General features: G+C 41.6%; 1 protein-coding gene across 2 annotated transcripts; it reads left to right on the top strand.

Moving 5' to 3' along the window:
* Window positions 1-2699: 2699 nt before the first annotated feature.
* On the top strand, window positions 2700-9523 carry dnajb6a (DnaJ heat shock protein family (Hsp40) member B6a). Of its 2 annotated transcripts, none has more exons than XM_080836836.1 (10): window positions 2700-2826; window positions 3790-3891; window positions 3977-4086; window positions 4939-5007; window positions 5151-5261; window positions 5357-5518; window positions 6398-6647; window positions 6960-7030; window positions 8584-8766; window positions 8848-9523. In XM_080836836.1, exons 2-10 carry the CDS (start codon window positions 3827-3829, stop codon window positions 8916-8918), a joined length of 1092 nt encoding a protein of 363 aa, XP_080692962.1. In that variant the 5' UTR covers window positions 2700-2826; window positions 3790-3826; the 3' UTR covers window positions 8919-9523. The 2 variants fall into 2 exon arrangements, with proteins under 2 accessions (XP_080692962.1, XP_080692963.1); XM_080836837.1 differs by having other exon boundaries at window positions 8851-9523.
* Window positions 9524-17128: the final 7605 nt, after the last annotated feature.

A 17128-nucleotide genomic window follows, 5' to 3' on the forward strand; every position in this document is an offset into this window, starting at 1 on the left:
GAGAGCCTCTTGATGCAAAAAGATAGGGGGGAAAACGAGAGAGAAAGGCAGGAGAGAAAAGGAATACTGGCCCCATTCCAGGAATTAGGGATTATGATGCCATTAATCACTAAACAGCAGCATACTCATTATCAACCATGGGGTCATTCAGGTGTGGCAGGGTTCATCTCACATCTCTCCATTTTAGAGGGGGGGGCATAGATAACGACTCTGGAAAGTCAAATGGAGGACAGACACCAGGCCCTAGGAGACATTAAAGCAGTGACTCATGCTACCCTGCAAAGAAAAGCAGAGGACAGCTTGGGCAAGCACGCCACAGAGAGACAGAGAAAACTGACCCAAACACAGCTGGACAGTGCTAAGACCAGAAGTGAGCATACAAGCACAGCCCCATAATAGAGGGTGAAATAATAACATTGATGGTGGACGCTGGACCTACAACCTACACCTGTCTAGGGTTAACAGACGCCCAACACGGTCTAGCACAGGGAAAGTAGCAAAGACAGACGGATTTCCAGGTCAAGTGCATTTAACACCATTTTCTGCTCCAGTGTCAATTAAATTGATCAAATTAAAATGCCAATCTTAATTTCAGAACACACAGATTACATTAGACCATTTTGGTTGGGGAACCTCAGATAGTGGAAGTGAATGATGATGTAGGCCCAGAGGAGTGGGTACAGATGATGGGATGTTTAATTTCACAGGCCCCCAACAGACGAAGAGAAGCTACTTGACAGGGTGGATGAGAAGTCTGTTGTGAGAGTGAGGAGGTGGAAAACTATGATTTGGAGGGAAATATTTAATATAGACCTGGTAAAGGCAGTAAGTCCTATGGAGTTTAAACTTAAATGCCGATTTTTATAAAAAATGAATTGAAAAGGAATTGTGCCATTGTTAACACCAGCATGTATGTGTTCCATGACAGTACAGTCATATACACTCACCAGCCACTTCATAAGGTACACCGGTTCAACTGCTTGTTAAAGCAAATATCTAATCAGCCAATCACTTGGCAGAAACTTAATGCATTTAGGCATGTAAAAATGGATGATCTTAAGTTCAAACCAAACATTAGAATGGCGAAAATGCCTTGCTGATGCCAGAGGTCAGAGAAGAAAGGCCAGACTGGTTCAAGATGGTTCAAGACACGGGGCAGCCGTGGCCTATTGGTTAGGGTTTTGGGCTGGAAACCGTAGGGTGGCCGGTTCCATCCCCGACCAGTAGGAAAAATGTGGGTGGGGGAAGTGGTAGACCACTGCTCTCCCACGCACACATCCACGGCTGAAGTGCCCTTGAGCAAGGCACCTAACCCCATTCACTGCTCCCCAGGCACTGCCAAAGACGGCACTCACTGCTCCGGGTTAGTGTGCTTCACTGTGTTCTTCACTGTGTGTATCACTACCCTGGATGGGTAAAATGCAGAGATAGAATTCAGAGTGTGTGTGTGTCACTATCTCTGCCATAAACATAGTCACTAGTCACTAGGGCTCATTTCCATTTCCATTCCATTCCATTTCTAAGATGATATGAAGGCAGCAGTAACTGAAATAACCACTCGTTACAACAAAGGTATGCAGAAGAGCATCTGTGAATGCACATTAAACATAAACATGAAGCAGATGGGCTACAGCAGCAGAAGACGACATCGGTGGCCCTCCTGTCAGCTACAAACAGGAAACTGATGCTACAATTCAAACAGGCTCACCAAAATTGGACAATAGAAGATAGGAAACATGTTGCCTGGCCTGATGAGTCTCCATTTCTGCTGTGACATTCAGATGGCAGGGGTCAGAATTAGGCATAAACATCAACAATCACCGGTTCAGGCTCCTGCTGCTGGTGTAATGGTGTGGGGGATATTTTCTTGGCCCACTTTGGGCCCCTTTAGTACCAATTGGGCATTGTTTAAATGCCAAGGCCTATCTGAGTATTGTTGCTGACCATATCCATCCCCTTATGACCACATTGTACCCATCTTCTGATGGCTAATTCCAGCAGGATAATGTGCCATGGCACAGAGCTCAAATCATCTCAAACTGGTTTCTTGAACATGGCAATGAGTTCAGAGTACTCCAGTGCCCTCCACAATCACCAGATCTCAATCCAATAGAACACCTATGGGATGTGGTGTAATGGGAGATTTGCATTATGGATGTGCAGCCAACAAATCTGCAGCAGCTGCGTGATGCTCTCATGTAGATATGGAAAAATGTGGAAAATCTCTGAGGAATGTTTCCAGCGCCTTGTTGAATCTATGCCACAAATAATTAAGACACTTCTGAAGGCAAAAGAATGTCCAACCTGGTACTAGCAAGGTGTACTTAATGAAGTGGCCGGTGAGTGTAATTTAGTGTAAAGCTCAAAAAAAACATTTATGCGCATACTATCTGTTTAATGTCAATACCATAAATCATAGGGTCTTAATGCTTATCTAATTATTCTGATGCAGGTGCAGCTCAGGATCATGGTGTTTTTAATGGACTTTTTTTTTTGTCCACAGAATGAAAACGGGCACATTCATAGCCTACTCTTTTTGTGAATTTTGCAAAACTACAAGCCATCCTAGCCATAGACATCTATACCGCATCTATATGTCTATGATCCTAGCTGTTCATGTTTCAACGCAGCGTCGGACGGAAATGGAAAACAACAAACGGAAATACTGAAGTGTCATGGCGACGCCCATTGATTCGTCAGGAATATCGCAGATAGGCAGCTACAAGCAGAGGGTTGGTATCTACACTACTAAGCTGGTACTGTAGTTACAAAAACGTATTGAACAGAATTGAATTGACCAAAGAAAGACCCAGACAGCACAGTCAGGTAAATATACAGGCTGTTCAAACCATTACATGTTTATTACCGCTTTGCTTTGTCCATTTGGCGGCATATTGGTGTGCCGTCTTATGTCAACACATTACCGATTGCGAGTTGGCTAACTAGCGGTAGCTCAGCTAGCTGGATACAGAAAAGCTAGGATGTGATAACTGATGTTAATGTTTTTTGGCTTTTTTCGACAGCCGGTGGATCTAGCTGTGATGATTGATTAAACGTCTTACTTGGAATTTCTCGTGTTGATTAAAGCGCAAATGTATCATTCAAATGCATTAACTACAGATTACGTTTCGCGAGCAAAAATGCTAAGGTTAAGTGGGTCGAGGGATGCAGATGTCCTGCTAGCTTGAAGCTAGCTGGTTAGTATAATCATTTAACCACCGTAATGTTTACTTCCACTTCTGTGTTGCACCAGGCAGAGCTATTTACATGTAGGGATAGTTCGTAGATACAGCCAAGACACTCGCTTTGTTGTTCCTTACAAATGTTACCGTTAACGCTCCTTCAGTTTGGGTAGCTATCTGTATTCGCTAGCTGTGGTATACATAGCTTAGATACTTATCTCCCAAATGGCTGTGTATTTTTCTCAAAAGAAAGATAAGAATAGCTATGCAAAGGGCTGTCAAATTTGTCTGCCATATGAACTGTCATCATAGCGTATTCTAGAAATTATCAAAAGTAGCCCGATTCTCATCCAGGTCAAAGCCATGGCTGTAATCTAGATCCATGGGCATTGTTAGAATGGAGCAAGAGACTCAGTTTTGAAATCACAGGTTGATGTTCTTGCTGCTAAATACCTAACCTCAAAGTCTGATCATTCAAAAGTTATGTGTCACTCTGTTAATACCGTGTGTGTTCTTTTTTTCCTGTCAATATTTGAACAAATAGCACAGTGCTGTGTTTTTCCACATTTCTTTGGCTTGTTTATCAAAAGGCGTTTACATTTTGCAGGCTATCTGAAGTTTACATTTCAGATTTTCTAAGCAACATGGTGGAATACTACCAGATTTTAGGTGTGCCAAGGAATTCATCTCAAGAGGATATTAAAAAATCGTAAGTACATTGTGAATATTTAGTTATTAATACGTGGCCGTATTGAACTGTAGTACATAATGTTTGCATTCTGTATTCTGTGTAGATACAGAAAACTTGCTCTCAAATGGCACCCTGATAAAAACCCAGACAACAAAGACGAGGCAGACCGAAGGTTCAAAGAGATTTCAGAGGCCTATGAAGTCCTTTCAGACAGTAAGTTCTAGAAGTTTCCGGAGTATGGACATATAGATATGCGCTGAAGGGTGTGTTTGCCTCTGAGTAATACTTTTCTGCTATTTATGTATTTATTGGGGGCCTGGTTCATTTGGAATGCTTTGCATATCAAGCCATTAGGGAAAAAAATGATACATGGTATATTGTCGAAACATTCGGGACAGACCCTGCCGTTCAATAGTACAGTGCGACTGTCAATTTCCTATAATTTTCTAAACTTGCTTACGGCGCTGTTGACTACACGCACTTTGTACATTCAGATCCACAGAACACCTCTGGAGCCTATTAGAATTGCCCTGGCGGTCTCTGTTTGCAAATAAGAGTTAGAGAATAGAGGGGAAACTAAAAACAAAATTATCTCTTAACTTGACAATGCCTTACAAGCAGTCTGGCTTAATTGTTTCGTCAGGGTAATAAAAAAAACGTTTCCTGTTCTAAGAATAATATACGCTGTAAACCCAGATGAGACAGACTAGGTGGATTGGCAGTTATTCAGTCATATATATGGGAACTCCCCTCAAGTTTCAGATTTAGTTTGACAGCCATACATGTGGAACCTGTAATACGTGTAAACGTAAAGATGTGTAAATACGTGTCTTACCAATGGATGTTAATTTTATTCTGGTTTAGTTCTTTTGATTAGTGTGAGGGAGGAGCATGATTACAAAGCCAGTTACAACTTTATAGTCATAGGCTGGGATGTTGCTGTATTAGGTCTTGCTCCAGAAATTATTTTTAATGTGTTTCCCATAATGTTCCTCTTATGTTTACCCTGTGTAGTAATTTATACCGTCTGTGACCTTAGATTAACAGCATTGTTTCGTTTTATAGCCAACAAACGAAAAACGTATGACCGTTATGGAAAAGAGGGCTTAACAGTCGGTGGCGGTGGTGGTGGAGGTAATTATCGCATTCATTAGTATTTTTAACAACTCATATGTTATAACATAACCTTTGCTTCTTTTCAGTTTGATTGTGTCTTTCAAAATAAACAGTATCTGTGTGGTTTACATTGGCCGACTTTCTTTGTTCATTGTGAGCAGGTGGGCATTACTCCAATGGCGACCACTTTAGTGGGGGCTTTACATTCCGCAATCCAGAAGATGTCTTCAGAGAATTCTTTGGGGGACGTGATCCATTTGCTGATTTCTTCGGTGAGTGTTACATGAAGTGAGACTGTACCCATGTCTCCCACGTGAGAGGGTGAGAGGGTGAGAATGGCGTCTGATTTCTTTCTGTGCTGTGGTAGGTGGAGACCCCTTTGGCGAAGAATTCTTTGCCGACGACTTCTTCGGCGGTGGCCGACGGCACCATCATCGGGGCGTGAGCCGGAGCCGAACGGCAGGACCCTTCTTCGGGGGATTTGGGGGGTTCCCACCATTTGGCGCAGGGTTTTCAGCATTTGAACCAAGTGAGGATGCATGACTTGGCTGTTTTTGTAGTTGTGGATTGGGGGATTTCAGTCATGGAATTACCCATCCATAGATAATGATGGCTGTTTGAGGTAGCTCTGGACATATTGTGATTTAACATAATTATCCTGCAAACAGAAGTATATATCCCCAGGAATCCAGTTTTACCAGGCTATTGGGAACATGTACACGTACTCTCCGCTATGTTATGCTACCTTCCTGAACAGTTACTATTAGTATTATGACATTAGAGTATCAAAGAAGTAATTGTAAATACACAATTGTAAATACAACTCAATTGAAGATGTTTTCACTCATTTCTAAGCAATTCCCTTTTAATCATTTGAAGGAATTTTAATTCATAAATAATATTGAAGTCTCTAGGTTTATCAATGCGAGTATGGCTATGCAGGGCAACAAGGTAGCTGATGTATGATAATAGAGTTAGCATAGCAGATTTGCTTAAAGTTAGATAAATGCCTAATGATTTCAGCGCTGTCTACAGTAATCTAAGCAGACTGCAGCTTTCTGGTGTAAGATTGTGCAGTCGGTCAGGTCTGTGGTGTTGCCTGTGTTTGCCGAAAATGTCTGTAATCGGCATGTATTTCAGTAAAATGAGGCCATCTATCTACTGTATTTTTAAGCACATCCTTGCTCCACGTGAGACGCCGTCTTCACTGGTCACATTAGAGTTGTTTTACAAATATGTTTCCGACAGGTAGTCAGGACAGGACAATCACAGGATTGCTTTTGAAACTGGTGTGCTGACTGAATCTTTTCGGCAGTGACCCAGTGATGCGTTTTGTTTGTACCATAAACCTGTGACATGTCTGGTTGCCTGGCATTGTGCTGATATGTTTCCCCCTCCTTGTCTGTAGGTGTAGGCTTTTCTCCCTTCGGGGCCATTGGACACATGGGACACATGGGACATATGGGACACATGGGGCATATGGGACAAATGGGACAAATGGGACACATGGGGCACATGGGTGGAGGCTTCACCTCCTTCTCCTCTTCCTCTTTTGGGGGAGGAGGGGGTGGAGGCGGCGGCGGAGGAGGGATGGGGAGCTTCCGCTCTGTGTCCAGCTCCACCAAATTCATCAACGGCAGGAAAATCACAACAAAAAGGTAACCCTCCATTGCTGCCTCTCTGGCGCCCTCTTTCCAGTTGCTGCATGCTGAATGGCATTGCTTTGAGCAGAATGCAGGCCTCAGGCATACCCAAGGCACTGTGGAGTCTTGGCCCTCTTGAAGGCTGCATTTTTGTGTACTCACACCCTGCCACCTAACATGTGTTTAGCTAGGAGGTGATGTGTATGGCTCGTAATGACTAGCATTACTCAGTGTTTTTCTCTCTCTCTTTCGCTCTCATTCTCTCTATATCTCTCTCTCACTCATTCTCTCTCTCCATCTCCTGCCCTCCCCCTATCTCCTGCCCAGAATTATAGAGAATGGAGAGGAGCGAGTGGAAGTGGAAGAGGACGGACACTTAAAATCTTTAACCATCAATGGTAAGGAACAGCTCCTGCGATTGGATAATAAGTAAGACCACGGGAGGTCTTCTGCGTAGACTTGAACTCTGTGTCCATAGAAGCATTGTACTGATATGTGTACATCTGATTTCTAATTCCATGTTAGTCTCTTTAGATGAAAGACCTCATTTTTTCTTATCGTTTCTGTTTAATGTATTTATTTGGACCGCTGTCAGTGGTTTAGCACAGGGTGTAGTCAGTGCATTTACCTTAATTTGGGGACCATGATATTGTATGACTTGAGTTGTCTGTTTGGATTTCCCTATTGTCTGTTTGCACTTGGCTGTACCAGTTTTTTTTTCATGGGTCCAAGAATCCTGGGGTAGTGTGGGTAGTGCTTTATGGCAAGGGTTACATCATGCATTTAACTAGAAAAGCATGACTACATCGAGTGTTGAAAACCGTGCTGAATTGGATGAACGTAACTCTATGTTAGTCTTTGAAACTTGTCTTACCCTTTTATTTAAACTTATTTTATGTAAATGCTGGCAGTCATTAAAATGTAACAATATGCAATTTTTAGTCAAATGTTTTTTTCTTTTTCTTTTTCATGTACGCATGTATGCCAACAAATGTTAATAGTCTTAATGTTATTATGACGTAACCATTCTGAAATCAAAAGTGATGATATTCGTGATATATGAATATAGGGACTTTTGTGTACTTTGTAAGACAATTTGGGATCAATAAATGAGTTTCATCCTTTTATGGGGATGTGGGAGCTTTGGCTACTGTGTGATGTCCATGTCGAGTTTGAACCTAATCCACTGACACCCACAACTGCTTTCGTGTGTGCATGCTTCAACCAGTCCTTTGAAGGACCTTTTACTGGTTACGGTTTGTGTCAATGTTGTGTTTCAACTAGTTCATGTAGTTGATAGGAGAGTATGGTGGACGTGCTGTTCAATAATGTGAACACTTGTAGTACATAATCTGTTCGTACAGGAAAAAGACAAAAAGTTTTTCTTTTATTTAATCGAGAAAATAGTGGAAAGAAAGTTCCACATAAAATTTGTACTTTAAATTGTGGCTCTTGAGCGTATCTTGTGGGCAAAGCCCTTACCCAGAGTTTCTGCTGTTCATTTTTTTTTTTTTACCAAGACACATTCCCCAGTAATAGTATTTGTTAAGACTGGTTTTTTGGCTTTTTTGTTTTTATGTCAAAAGACGTCAAAAAGTGAAGATTAGCACATGCATGGCCTTTTACTAACAAGCGATGTGTGTTTTTTTATTGTGCTTTGAAAGTGCAAATGTCTGGATCTTTCAAGGTACAGTATAATATTTTTACTAAATTTTCAATTTTGCTCGTGACTTAGTTTTATTGATGAAAGGATCCATCCTGCATGGTTTGTGGACAATCCTACAGTATTGATGTCGAATAAACTGATGTATATAATAGATATTATATACATAGTTAATGTTGCCTGTGACCGATTACAATACAAGTAGCACCTTATTGTACAGTGTATGGGTATAAACCTCTCAGTCTTGACCCCTGCCCTGTCCCTGACGTGCCACACCTTCTCCCGTAGATAAAGCTCCGGGGTTGGCCCTGGCGGAGGGACATAGGCCCAGGGAGGAAGCACATCCTGGCTCCTCCTCATCCTCGCACAGCTCCAAGAGTTCCTCAGCCGAGCGGCCCACTCCCAGGACTGAGCACCAGCACCAGCACCAGCACCAGCACCAGCACCAACACCAGCACGGTCCAGCTCGGGGTGAGTGCCATTTTATACAGCGTACCCACTCAGGACCTTGGTTTCAGTACCCGTGGGTTAACCGGGTGTATTCTTTGCCAGCAGGACGAGTGGATATGAAAAGGAAGAAGCAAGCAGAGCAGGAGGGAGGAAAGAAGCACAAGGCAGTATGACCTGTCACAGTCACTGATGCGTGTGGTGGTAGAAGCAATGGCAGAAAGCAGGTGAACTCTGGTGCAGCTCCTCGCGATGCACACCACCTGATGTTTAACCCGTTTCTTATGTGCACTTTCTTCAGTCAGGTAACTGCAAGATCTCAACCTGTGGCCTACGTAACACTAAGGGGTTTTAGATGCAGGAAATATGTCTTAAATATGACTATGTATGAAGATCATTGCTCCTACTGACTTGCAGTACAGATTGACTATTGTAATTGATCGCTTTAGATTTTCAGTTTTCAGAGGGGGAAGGATATAAACCTCCTGTGACTAGCTTGCTATATTCTTCATCATGGTCTTGGAAAGACTCCTTTCACATTTCCCTTCGATTTACTGTAGTTTGATTGGAGGTACTCAAACAAAAACCATTGGAAGTACAAAAATGGCACTTCACATAGTTAAATAGGTGTTACTTCACTTAGGTCCCGTGGTGTGTTGCACAAATAAAACTGGTGGTATGACTATTTTTTTCTTTATCTTATGTTGTATAACCTTTATTACAGAAGTCAAGTTTTACACTGTCTTATGTTCTATTTAAAGAGTTATTAATAAATATTTTCACCTTTGACAGAATGCAACTCCTTAGTTTTGTAGTAGTTGCCTATTGTCACACACAGTAATTGAAAACATTGGAGAGAACAAATGAGAGATTATGCGCAGTACTTCACATCAATATTTCTCCCATACCCCTTTTGATACGGATGTGGCGAGAATAGGATCTCACTACACATTTTCTTTCAATCAGAAGACCAGAGGCAGGATGTAGAAATCTGGAGGTTTATTATTGTAATCAATAAGCTACAATAAGGAGATGGTCCATGGATTAGCTCGATCTCATTGTATGAATGGTCTGCAGGCCATTTTAAGACCTGTCAATTGTGGGGTGTGTTTTATCTGGTTGTTTGCCAAAACCAATCAGAAATAACTATTCCCTCTTCTCTAACTCCTCTGAAACCTCCTAGGTGTGTGTGTGTGTGTCGTGACAGGGACCCCCTCCTTTCTTGGAATGTGCCTGTGTAGTAACTGTATTGCTCCCTCTAACATCAGTGAATCCTTTCTAAGGCTAAGTTACTATTTCCCCCTAGTCTGTCTTTCCTAAGTGAGACTTTCATACAGATGAGTTAATCCATGTTCATCTAATACATAAAATAGATCCTACAATACCTCCACCATTTAATTTACACTGTTCTGGCACCCCTATACCCTCTTGGCCATCGCTGATCTGATGACAGAGGCCCACTTATGTGACCTCGAGCAGAGGCTGTGTATGTGGGAATGGAAGCCCTTGGGCCCGTCCGTGTACTCTGACTCCGAGACGATCTCCATCTTTTGCACGATCAGCTTCAGGAGGTCATGCTGCTTCTCCACGAGGCTGGATATCTCTTTTATTCTGCAGGAAATAACGGCACCTCTTTACTTGCATGGCTTCTTCAAATGTTCAGTGGAGTGCTTCTGTTTGGCCAGTTCCTGCTCCAGAGGAGTTGATTGACAGGAGGTCTGGCCGAACCAGGTCCTCCCTTCCTGCGACGAAGATGAAGCTCCTTGTCTGTTTGAAGAGAGCATGTTGAATACAGGATGCTTATCTGCGTTCAAAACACAGTTCATTTATTTCCCAGTCAAGTCTCAGTTTAATGTCTCTAACTCTACTTGTCTTTTTTCTTTGCCTTTTTCCACTGCTGTCCCTTATTTTATGATCTTGAACTTTTGCTTCCATCTAAGTCAATAACCTAGGGTCATATGTCCCCTCCTGAGGCCATGGAGTCATGTCTCATGTCTTGAATGTTCTTTCATTTTTTAACACTGTTTTTTTTCTATCACTGCTCTCAATAGATACTGTCCAACAACTGCCTCCAATGGCGTTTTTTTCTGTTTTTGACAGAGCCACCGCACAGACTGCAGTGGCTTACCCCGAAATATTTTCTTAACTGTCCAAACCGTAACCCTCTGTCTTACCCCAACCAGGCCTTGAGCCAAACGTGTGTACAATACCACTGTGTCCTAGACTTGAGGGTCTTGTTATCAGTGAAATGCACACACTTTTTCACACCCACTTGCACACACACAGATTTCTCTTCTCACCCTTCTTCTCTTTAATGCGCACACACCTCAAGTCCCTGGAGCTTACTCACACGAGGTGTCAGAAATTGCAACACCCACAACGCACAATAAGGCCTTTTCAAGGTTAGAGTCAAAACAACTCTCAAGTTTGTCAGATCAACACATCAGTCTCCCCTATTATCATGTTCTAATGGTTCTTAATTTGAAGGACTTCTGTTAGGCAGCTGTCCTCCCCAACACAGAGCTGGACTGGCGAAACCGCCAGCTAATACGCAAAATCTTGCTCACCTTGACTTCAAAGTGGGGACCGCAGCTGAGCAGCAGTTTCATTCCAAGGAGACCCTCCCTGTCCTCCTGCACACTCACTCTTATCTAAGCTTGTTTAAGGCTCCTCTGTCTTGTCCTGAAGGGGCGCATTTTCAACAACCTGAACAACCAATAACAAAGAGTAATATTCAGATCAGCAAAGAAGAGAGTCTACTCTATCACAAACCTAATCAGACACGACACTTGCTATTGTTTCCCAAAGCCTGTGTGAAAATGCCATCTCCTGTGATATGGAGTGGGCGTGTGATATTATATCATGTTATGAAACAATCTGTAATCCATTACGCTCTATTCACAAAACATCAATCTCTTATCCTCCAACCCTTACTATCTGAAGATGAATCACTCAGATAAAACAGATAAAACATTGAACATCTTAAAATATTTAACATCTGTCTTTAGCTGTGGTTGCAATACAGCTCTCTAACACTTTTATGTGGATATGCCAATGTGTAACTTTCTTATGTATCTACATAATGGAAAAGAACAAGTCTATACTTTCACTGTGTAGTAATGCTTAAAATAATGTTGGTGAATCCATAATGCGAGCCATCCAACAAGGTGACCCACTGTTCTCAAATGCTTTCACGGCTCCTCTTGGACACAGGCATGTGAGAGGTTATGACATAGGCTACTTCAAACGACCGATGGAGCAAAGGAAGAGCCAGGTTGCTGCTTTTGACGTAGCGCTATTAAATAAAGTAGAGACCGCCGCAACAGTGTGACCAAGTGGGCAGAAGAACGCTCCCACGTCGTCTTATTGCTGACAATTAAAAACCAAATGACAAATGAAAATTCAGGACATTCAGGAAAATTCACAACAATTACCAGTAGGAGCATAATCATGTAATGCCTGAATGCAGTGATACCTTAAATCTGCTGAAGGTAAGTCTCACTGTGTCAGTTTCCCCCCCCCCCAAAATTCACCAGAGTCACTATTAAAGGGCTTATTATCTTGAATGTTTTCCTTTTGGAGGGAGCATGCCCCCAGACCCCCTAGCTTTCGTGGGTTCACCTTTGTAAGCGTCATACTCTGTTTCAATCCCAAGCCGCCACAGCTTCACAATATAATTTGTAAAACAGCCTGTAGGCAGGCCATCATATCACCACCACGAGGGCTAGTCCCTCCCACCGCAATCAAAACAAATCACAGGGAGAGAGGAGCGGCACCACAACCCTAATTTTTATGTATTCGTGTTTTGGTGCCCCCCCCCTTGGTACGCTTGGTACCTGCGTGTACGGCCCTGAATGCACTTATGCCATTCAATACGTAACAGAGCTACCAACAAACCAGCATGCAAGTAGCATGCAGAACCCAGGACAACTATTTAGAAAAAAAGTCATCAAAGCCTATAGAGGAGTAATACATACACGATTATGACGTCAACAGATTTGTCAATGGGTATTGTGAGACAGGCTTTTTTTAGGCTGGCTATTATTTTGGCCTAGTCATGGTGACCATGGTGCAATTATAGTTTTGCCTATGAAAAAGCCTTTCTGTCTAATCACTTTTTAAGTAGCTTTGCGCAGCAAACTGTGATGTCAGGTAAGCATTCCACGGCAACAATCCTCTATTGTAACAGTCGACGTGTCACTTGATATTTGGACGAGGAAAAAGGGAAAGCAAGCTAATACAAACCATGAAAAATTAAATCAAATCTAAGAAGGGTGAGCGGGCTAGAGGGGTGGAAACGCTACAATCAGAGCATAAGTACTGGCTAATTTTCAAGGCAGGGGCTGTGGTTCTCATAGTCTGTAGCACAACCATGCCAATCATATGTTTCTGATGGTAGAGATTGTAAAAAAATATATGCATTTAGGACAAATGTGCATGCATCAGGTTATTATCTTTTATTCCTGATACATAATGAAGAGACATTCATTACAGATAATTTTTAGTCACATTTTCTTGGACGGCCCACAATAAAGAGTCACAAACCTTTTGTTTACTTGATTGCCAGTGAGGAATAGAAAGATACCAAGATTAGGGGTTAAGGTTTAACTACAGTTTATACATAACTGTCATGGTTGACAAATAAACTGAAAAGTTATGGTATATTTGTTAATTGTCTAGTGACAGATTGTTGATTGTCTATAATGGACTGTTACAATGAAGGGCTACCAATTTTTCATAGTTATCATAGGGGAAACCATCCAAGCAGCATCCACAAATACTACAATTCACATTGACTGACTACTCACCAAAACACTACTATGTAACAGAAGGCTGAAATACGGGTTTTAAACTGATCACAGGCCAATGTGTCAATATGTCAGTCGGAATGTTGCCATAAGGTTCGATGGCAAATGTTTTGGATACCTGCTCCAGTGCATTCCTTAGCCTTACAGACAGTCACAAAGAGACCATCTTATGATTGACTATGACTTTACGCCTCTCTAAGCAAGGAAAGTACCATTTCCCATGCATTCTTTTGCACTAGTACAGCTTTGTACATTGCTTTATCCGTCCAGCAGAGAATTGCTTGAATTCCTCACACATTTGTAATCTCCTTTCCATGTTTCATGTAATTAGAGAGCAAACAATGTATTAATCTGGAGAGGTCAGGCGTTCCGTGGCACATTCTCCCAGAAAAACAAAGAGAGGAGAGGGAACGACACAAAGCTGCGAGGGAAGCTAAGAAGAATTTTGTATAGGCTTAGGCATACACATAGACCATGTGCTCCTTCACGTTTCTTACGTAGACACTACATGCAAATCGAATCAAACTTTATTTGTACTGCGCATTTCATACCAGGAGGTTACACAATGCGCCTCACAGAAGGAAAAAAAGACACACAGATTTTCCAAAGATAAATAATCAGACAAGTATTACAGCGAGTGATGGGCGAGATTAAAGAGGTATGTCTTAAGTGCATGTTTAAAGGTTTCAGCCATTCTTAGGTATTCTGGCACTGACCAAAAAATGGCCACATTCTAATGACGCATGATCTTTATTCTTTACTCAGTCAAAACTGTTGATATTCTTACATTTTGAGGCTCTTGAGGTTTTCCCTCTCAAGCCTCTAAGCATAAACTGGATTCTCTGTCACACTGACCCATTAGGAAGCACAGGACCTCTGTTCAGTTCATTCAAATAATTAGCCTTCTGCCAAGCAGAGTTTGAAATTACTGAAGTATGTGCATGGAGTCATCAGTTTCATATGAAAACCTAAACTTTGGCCAAGTACTCGCGCACAGGGTGCAAGGACACTGGCAGCTGCCTTTTCAGCACAATAGCTCATGATATGAATAGGTTTTATTATGGGATGCTAGAGTAAAGAACTTACTCAAACAGGGATCAAATCATATAATTCACAATGAAGGCATGTTCCTTTAAAAACATTGTGGGGGAAATACAGTACGGGGAATAATATTCTGTGTAGAAGGTTTAAAAAGGTTAAGGCCAACTCAAATTTTGAGTAAAATAATTTTGTGATGTTGCGGAGAGGGAAGGATTTAAAGATTGGAGTGCAAGTACTAGCTTTACAATCTGCTTTTGTGCTCCAAAGGAAAGAAATATAGAAACCTTGTGTCCTCACACTTCAATGTTACCATAGTCCAAGTAAAACAGGAGATGCATAATGCTGAATTGGGTTATTTATTCATACCAGGCTTAAACACAGATTGCTGGTTGAATATTTGGAGGGTAACTGCATGCTTTATGAGGGTCTCAGGCTGAGTGGATTTTAATCTTTAACTGAACTTGATCAGCTTAGTTTAGAACCCACAATTGCATTTTTAAGAGCGCCAAACAAATCCAGATAGGCAATAGGAAGAACTCTCTTTACATTTAATACTATTTCATCTGCAGCCAGGGCTCCAGAGTGAGCAGCAGTGGTGGTAGCAGCAGTGGCGGTGTGTGTTAATGGAAGTGGCGGTGTGTTTGCTGCTGCTGCTTCCGGGTTAGGGTTTAGCCTAACTAGTAAACTACATGAGGTCATCTTGTACCATTCATATCTTTAATCTTTCATTAAAACCTACCTTTTCTCCCAAACAGTTGAGTCTGACAAGGCATAAGCTGAAGGTTAAGGTTAGCTTTGTGATTAGAGTTCTGTCTTCTGCGTGGTCGTATTATAGCATGATGTGACAAAGACATGCATTACAGGCCATGTGTAATCATGCTGTGACTAGATCAATATGGTCACAATATGGACAATTTCCTGTGTATACTCAAGATCTGGAAGTTTTGCTGTCTATAGACGACTTGGAGGTTTTGACAAATTCAAATGCAATCGCTATTTAAAAATAAATTACTCATGAGATTGGGAACATTTTGAATATTCAGGCATACTGCAAACTTTACAAGAGGTACCATTTCTGTCCCTCCTTTTTGTTCTACATTACAACTCTTCAAATCGCCCTTAGGAGGTCACAACTGTCTGGTATTAAAATGCCTGATACTAAAGAAATACACCATCACGCAGTAAACAACTAATGACAAAACAGACGATATCCATGACTGTTACGCAAGGTAAGCCACCACCAGGGGGAGGTGGGCAACCACAAAATCACACGCTGCTTCTTCTTAGCCTTTGAGCATGTAATCAACAAAACATACAACTTCTGTGTTTGAGATTGCCTTTAAGTAACACTATGCAACAATTTGACACTTTTTGAGATATGGTTTTATAGGCAACTAGTTTAGGTACCATCCTAAAATTCATTTTGATAGCATGTGGTCTTGTTAAGGACACATGAACACCTGTGTCTCCCCCACTAGCCATCCAGGATATGCCCTGTGTAGTTCTGTGTTCCAGGCTGGCACACCCTCCAAAAATGGAAGAAAAGCTTTCACAGCATGATATTGCCAGCTATACTGCCAAAAGACACCAATTAGTGTGTTGGCAAGCTTAAATCAGTGTCAGCTGGGCTGTTGGTGGTGTTTGCAAGGTTTTTGCATACCTTTTAGGTAAGTAGCTTACTAGTTTTGGAACAGAACTCAGTACGGCTGCTTTAATCGTATAGGTAAAGTCAAACAAGCAACTGCTCTGTGAGATCAATACCCTATAGAGTATGTGTTGGTCAAGATATTTATTCTGACAACATTTCACTCCAACTGAGGCCAAGTACATAATATGAACAAGATCCATGTTAACTGTTGCACAGATACCAGAGACTGCCTGACAGACGGACAGGGGTGATGTTAATAGTGGCCATCTTTAGTGACTTAGTGGCTTTTGTGACTGAGTTCAAGTCAAGTAAAATGCTTCATGGGTGTGAAACATTTATGAAAATGCTTGAAATGTGAAGTTCTAAAATAGAAAGCAAACATGTGGTCACTAGTATTGTAACAGGGAGACCAGAACTGCACCATGAACACAGACATTTCTCTTCGTCTACCTGGGGATTCAGGCTGGGAAAGTTGAGCCATGTTAATAACCTACTTTACATTAATAAAGAATTTGTTGAGGTTACTTTTATGTTTAATGAAGAACAATGTCCTACCATCATTTTCTCATATTCTAAAGCGGTGCTGATGTCAACTGCATTCTTTTGCTTTTGTTTAATTGAAAAAGTTACACTAAAGCCTTTCCATGGTGCCTAGCAGCCTCTTTATTTTAAAATAAGGATTCAACCTCAAGTTTTAATAAGATCTTGACCATTTGGCAACTGCTGACTAAAATTAGAGTGACAGAGTAACAGAGTTCGGTGTTCCATGAGGCACAGACACTCAGGAACCAGTACCTCCAAATCACACAAGTGTTTTAAACAGTGTTAAAAAAAAAACTATGTTTGCTTATTTGTAGAAGCAGAGTGCCTGGGGAGTGCCTTTTACTTC

Source organism: Sprattus sprattus (assembly GCF_963457725.1).
Source record: "Sprattus sprattus genome assembly, chromosome: 4".
Taxonomy (NCBI): domain Eukaryota; kingdom Metazoa; phylum Chordata; class Actinopteri; order Clupeiformes; family Clupeidae; genus Sprattus; species Sprattus sprattus.

Bases quoted from the DNA above. Each gene is read 5' to 3' on its own strand.
- dnajb6a (XM_080836836.1), top strand. From the start codon at position 3,827: ATGGTGGAATACTACCAGATTTTAGGTGTGCCAAGGAATTCATCTCAA. The intron at 5,519-6,397 runs GTGAGGATGCAT...CCTTGTCTGTAG, and splicing joins GTTTTCAGCATTTGAACCAA to GTGTAGGCTTTTCTCCCTTC. The intron at 7,031-8,583 runs GTAAGGAACAGC...CTTCTCCCGTAG, and splicing joins AAAATCTTTAACCATCAATG to ATAAAGCTCCGGGGTTGGCC.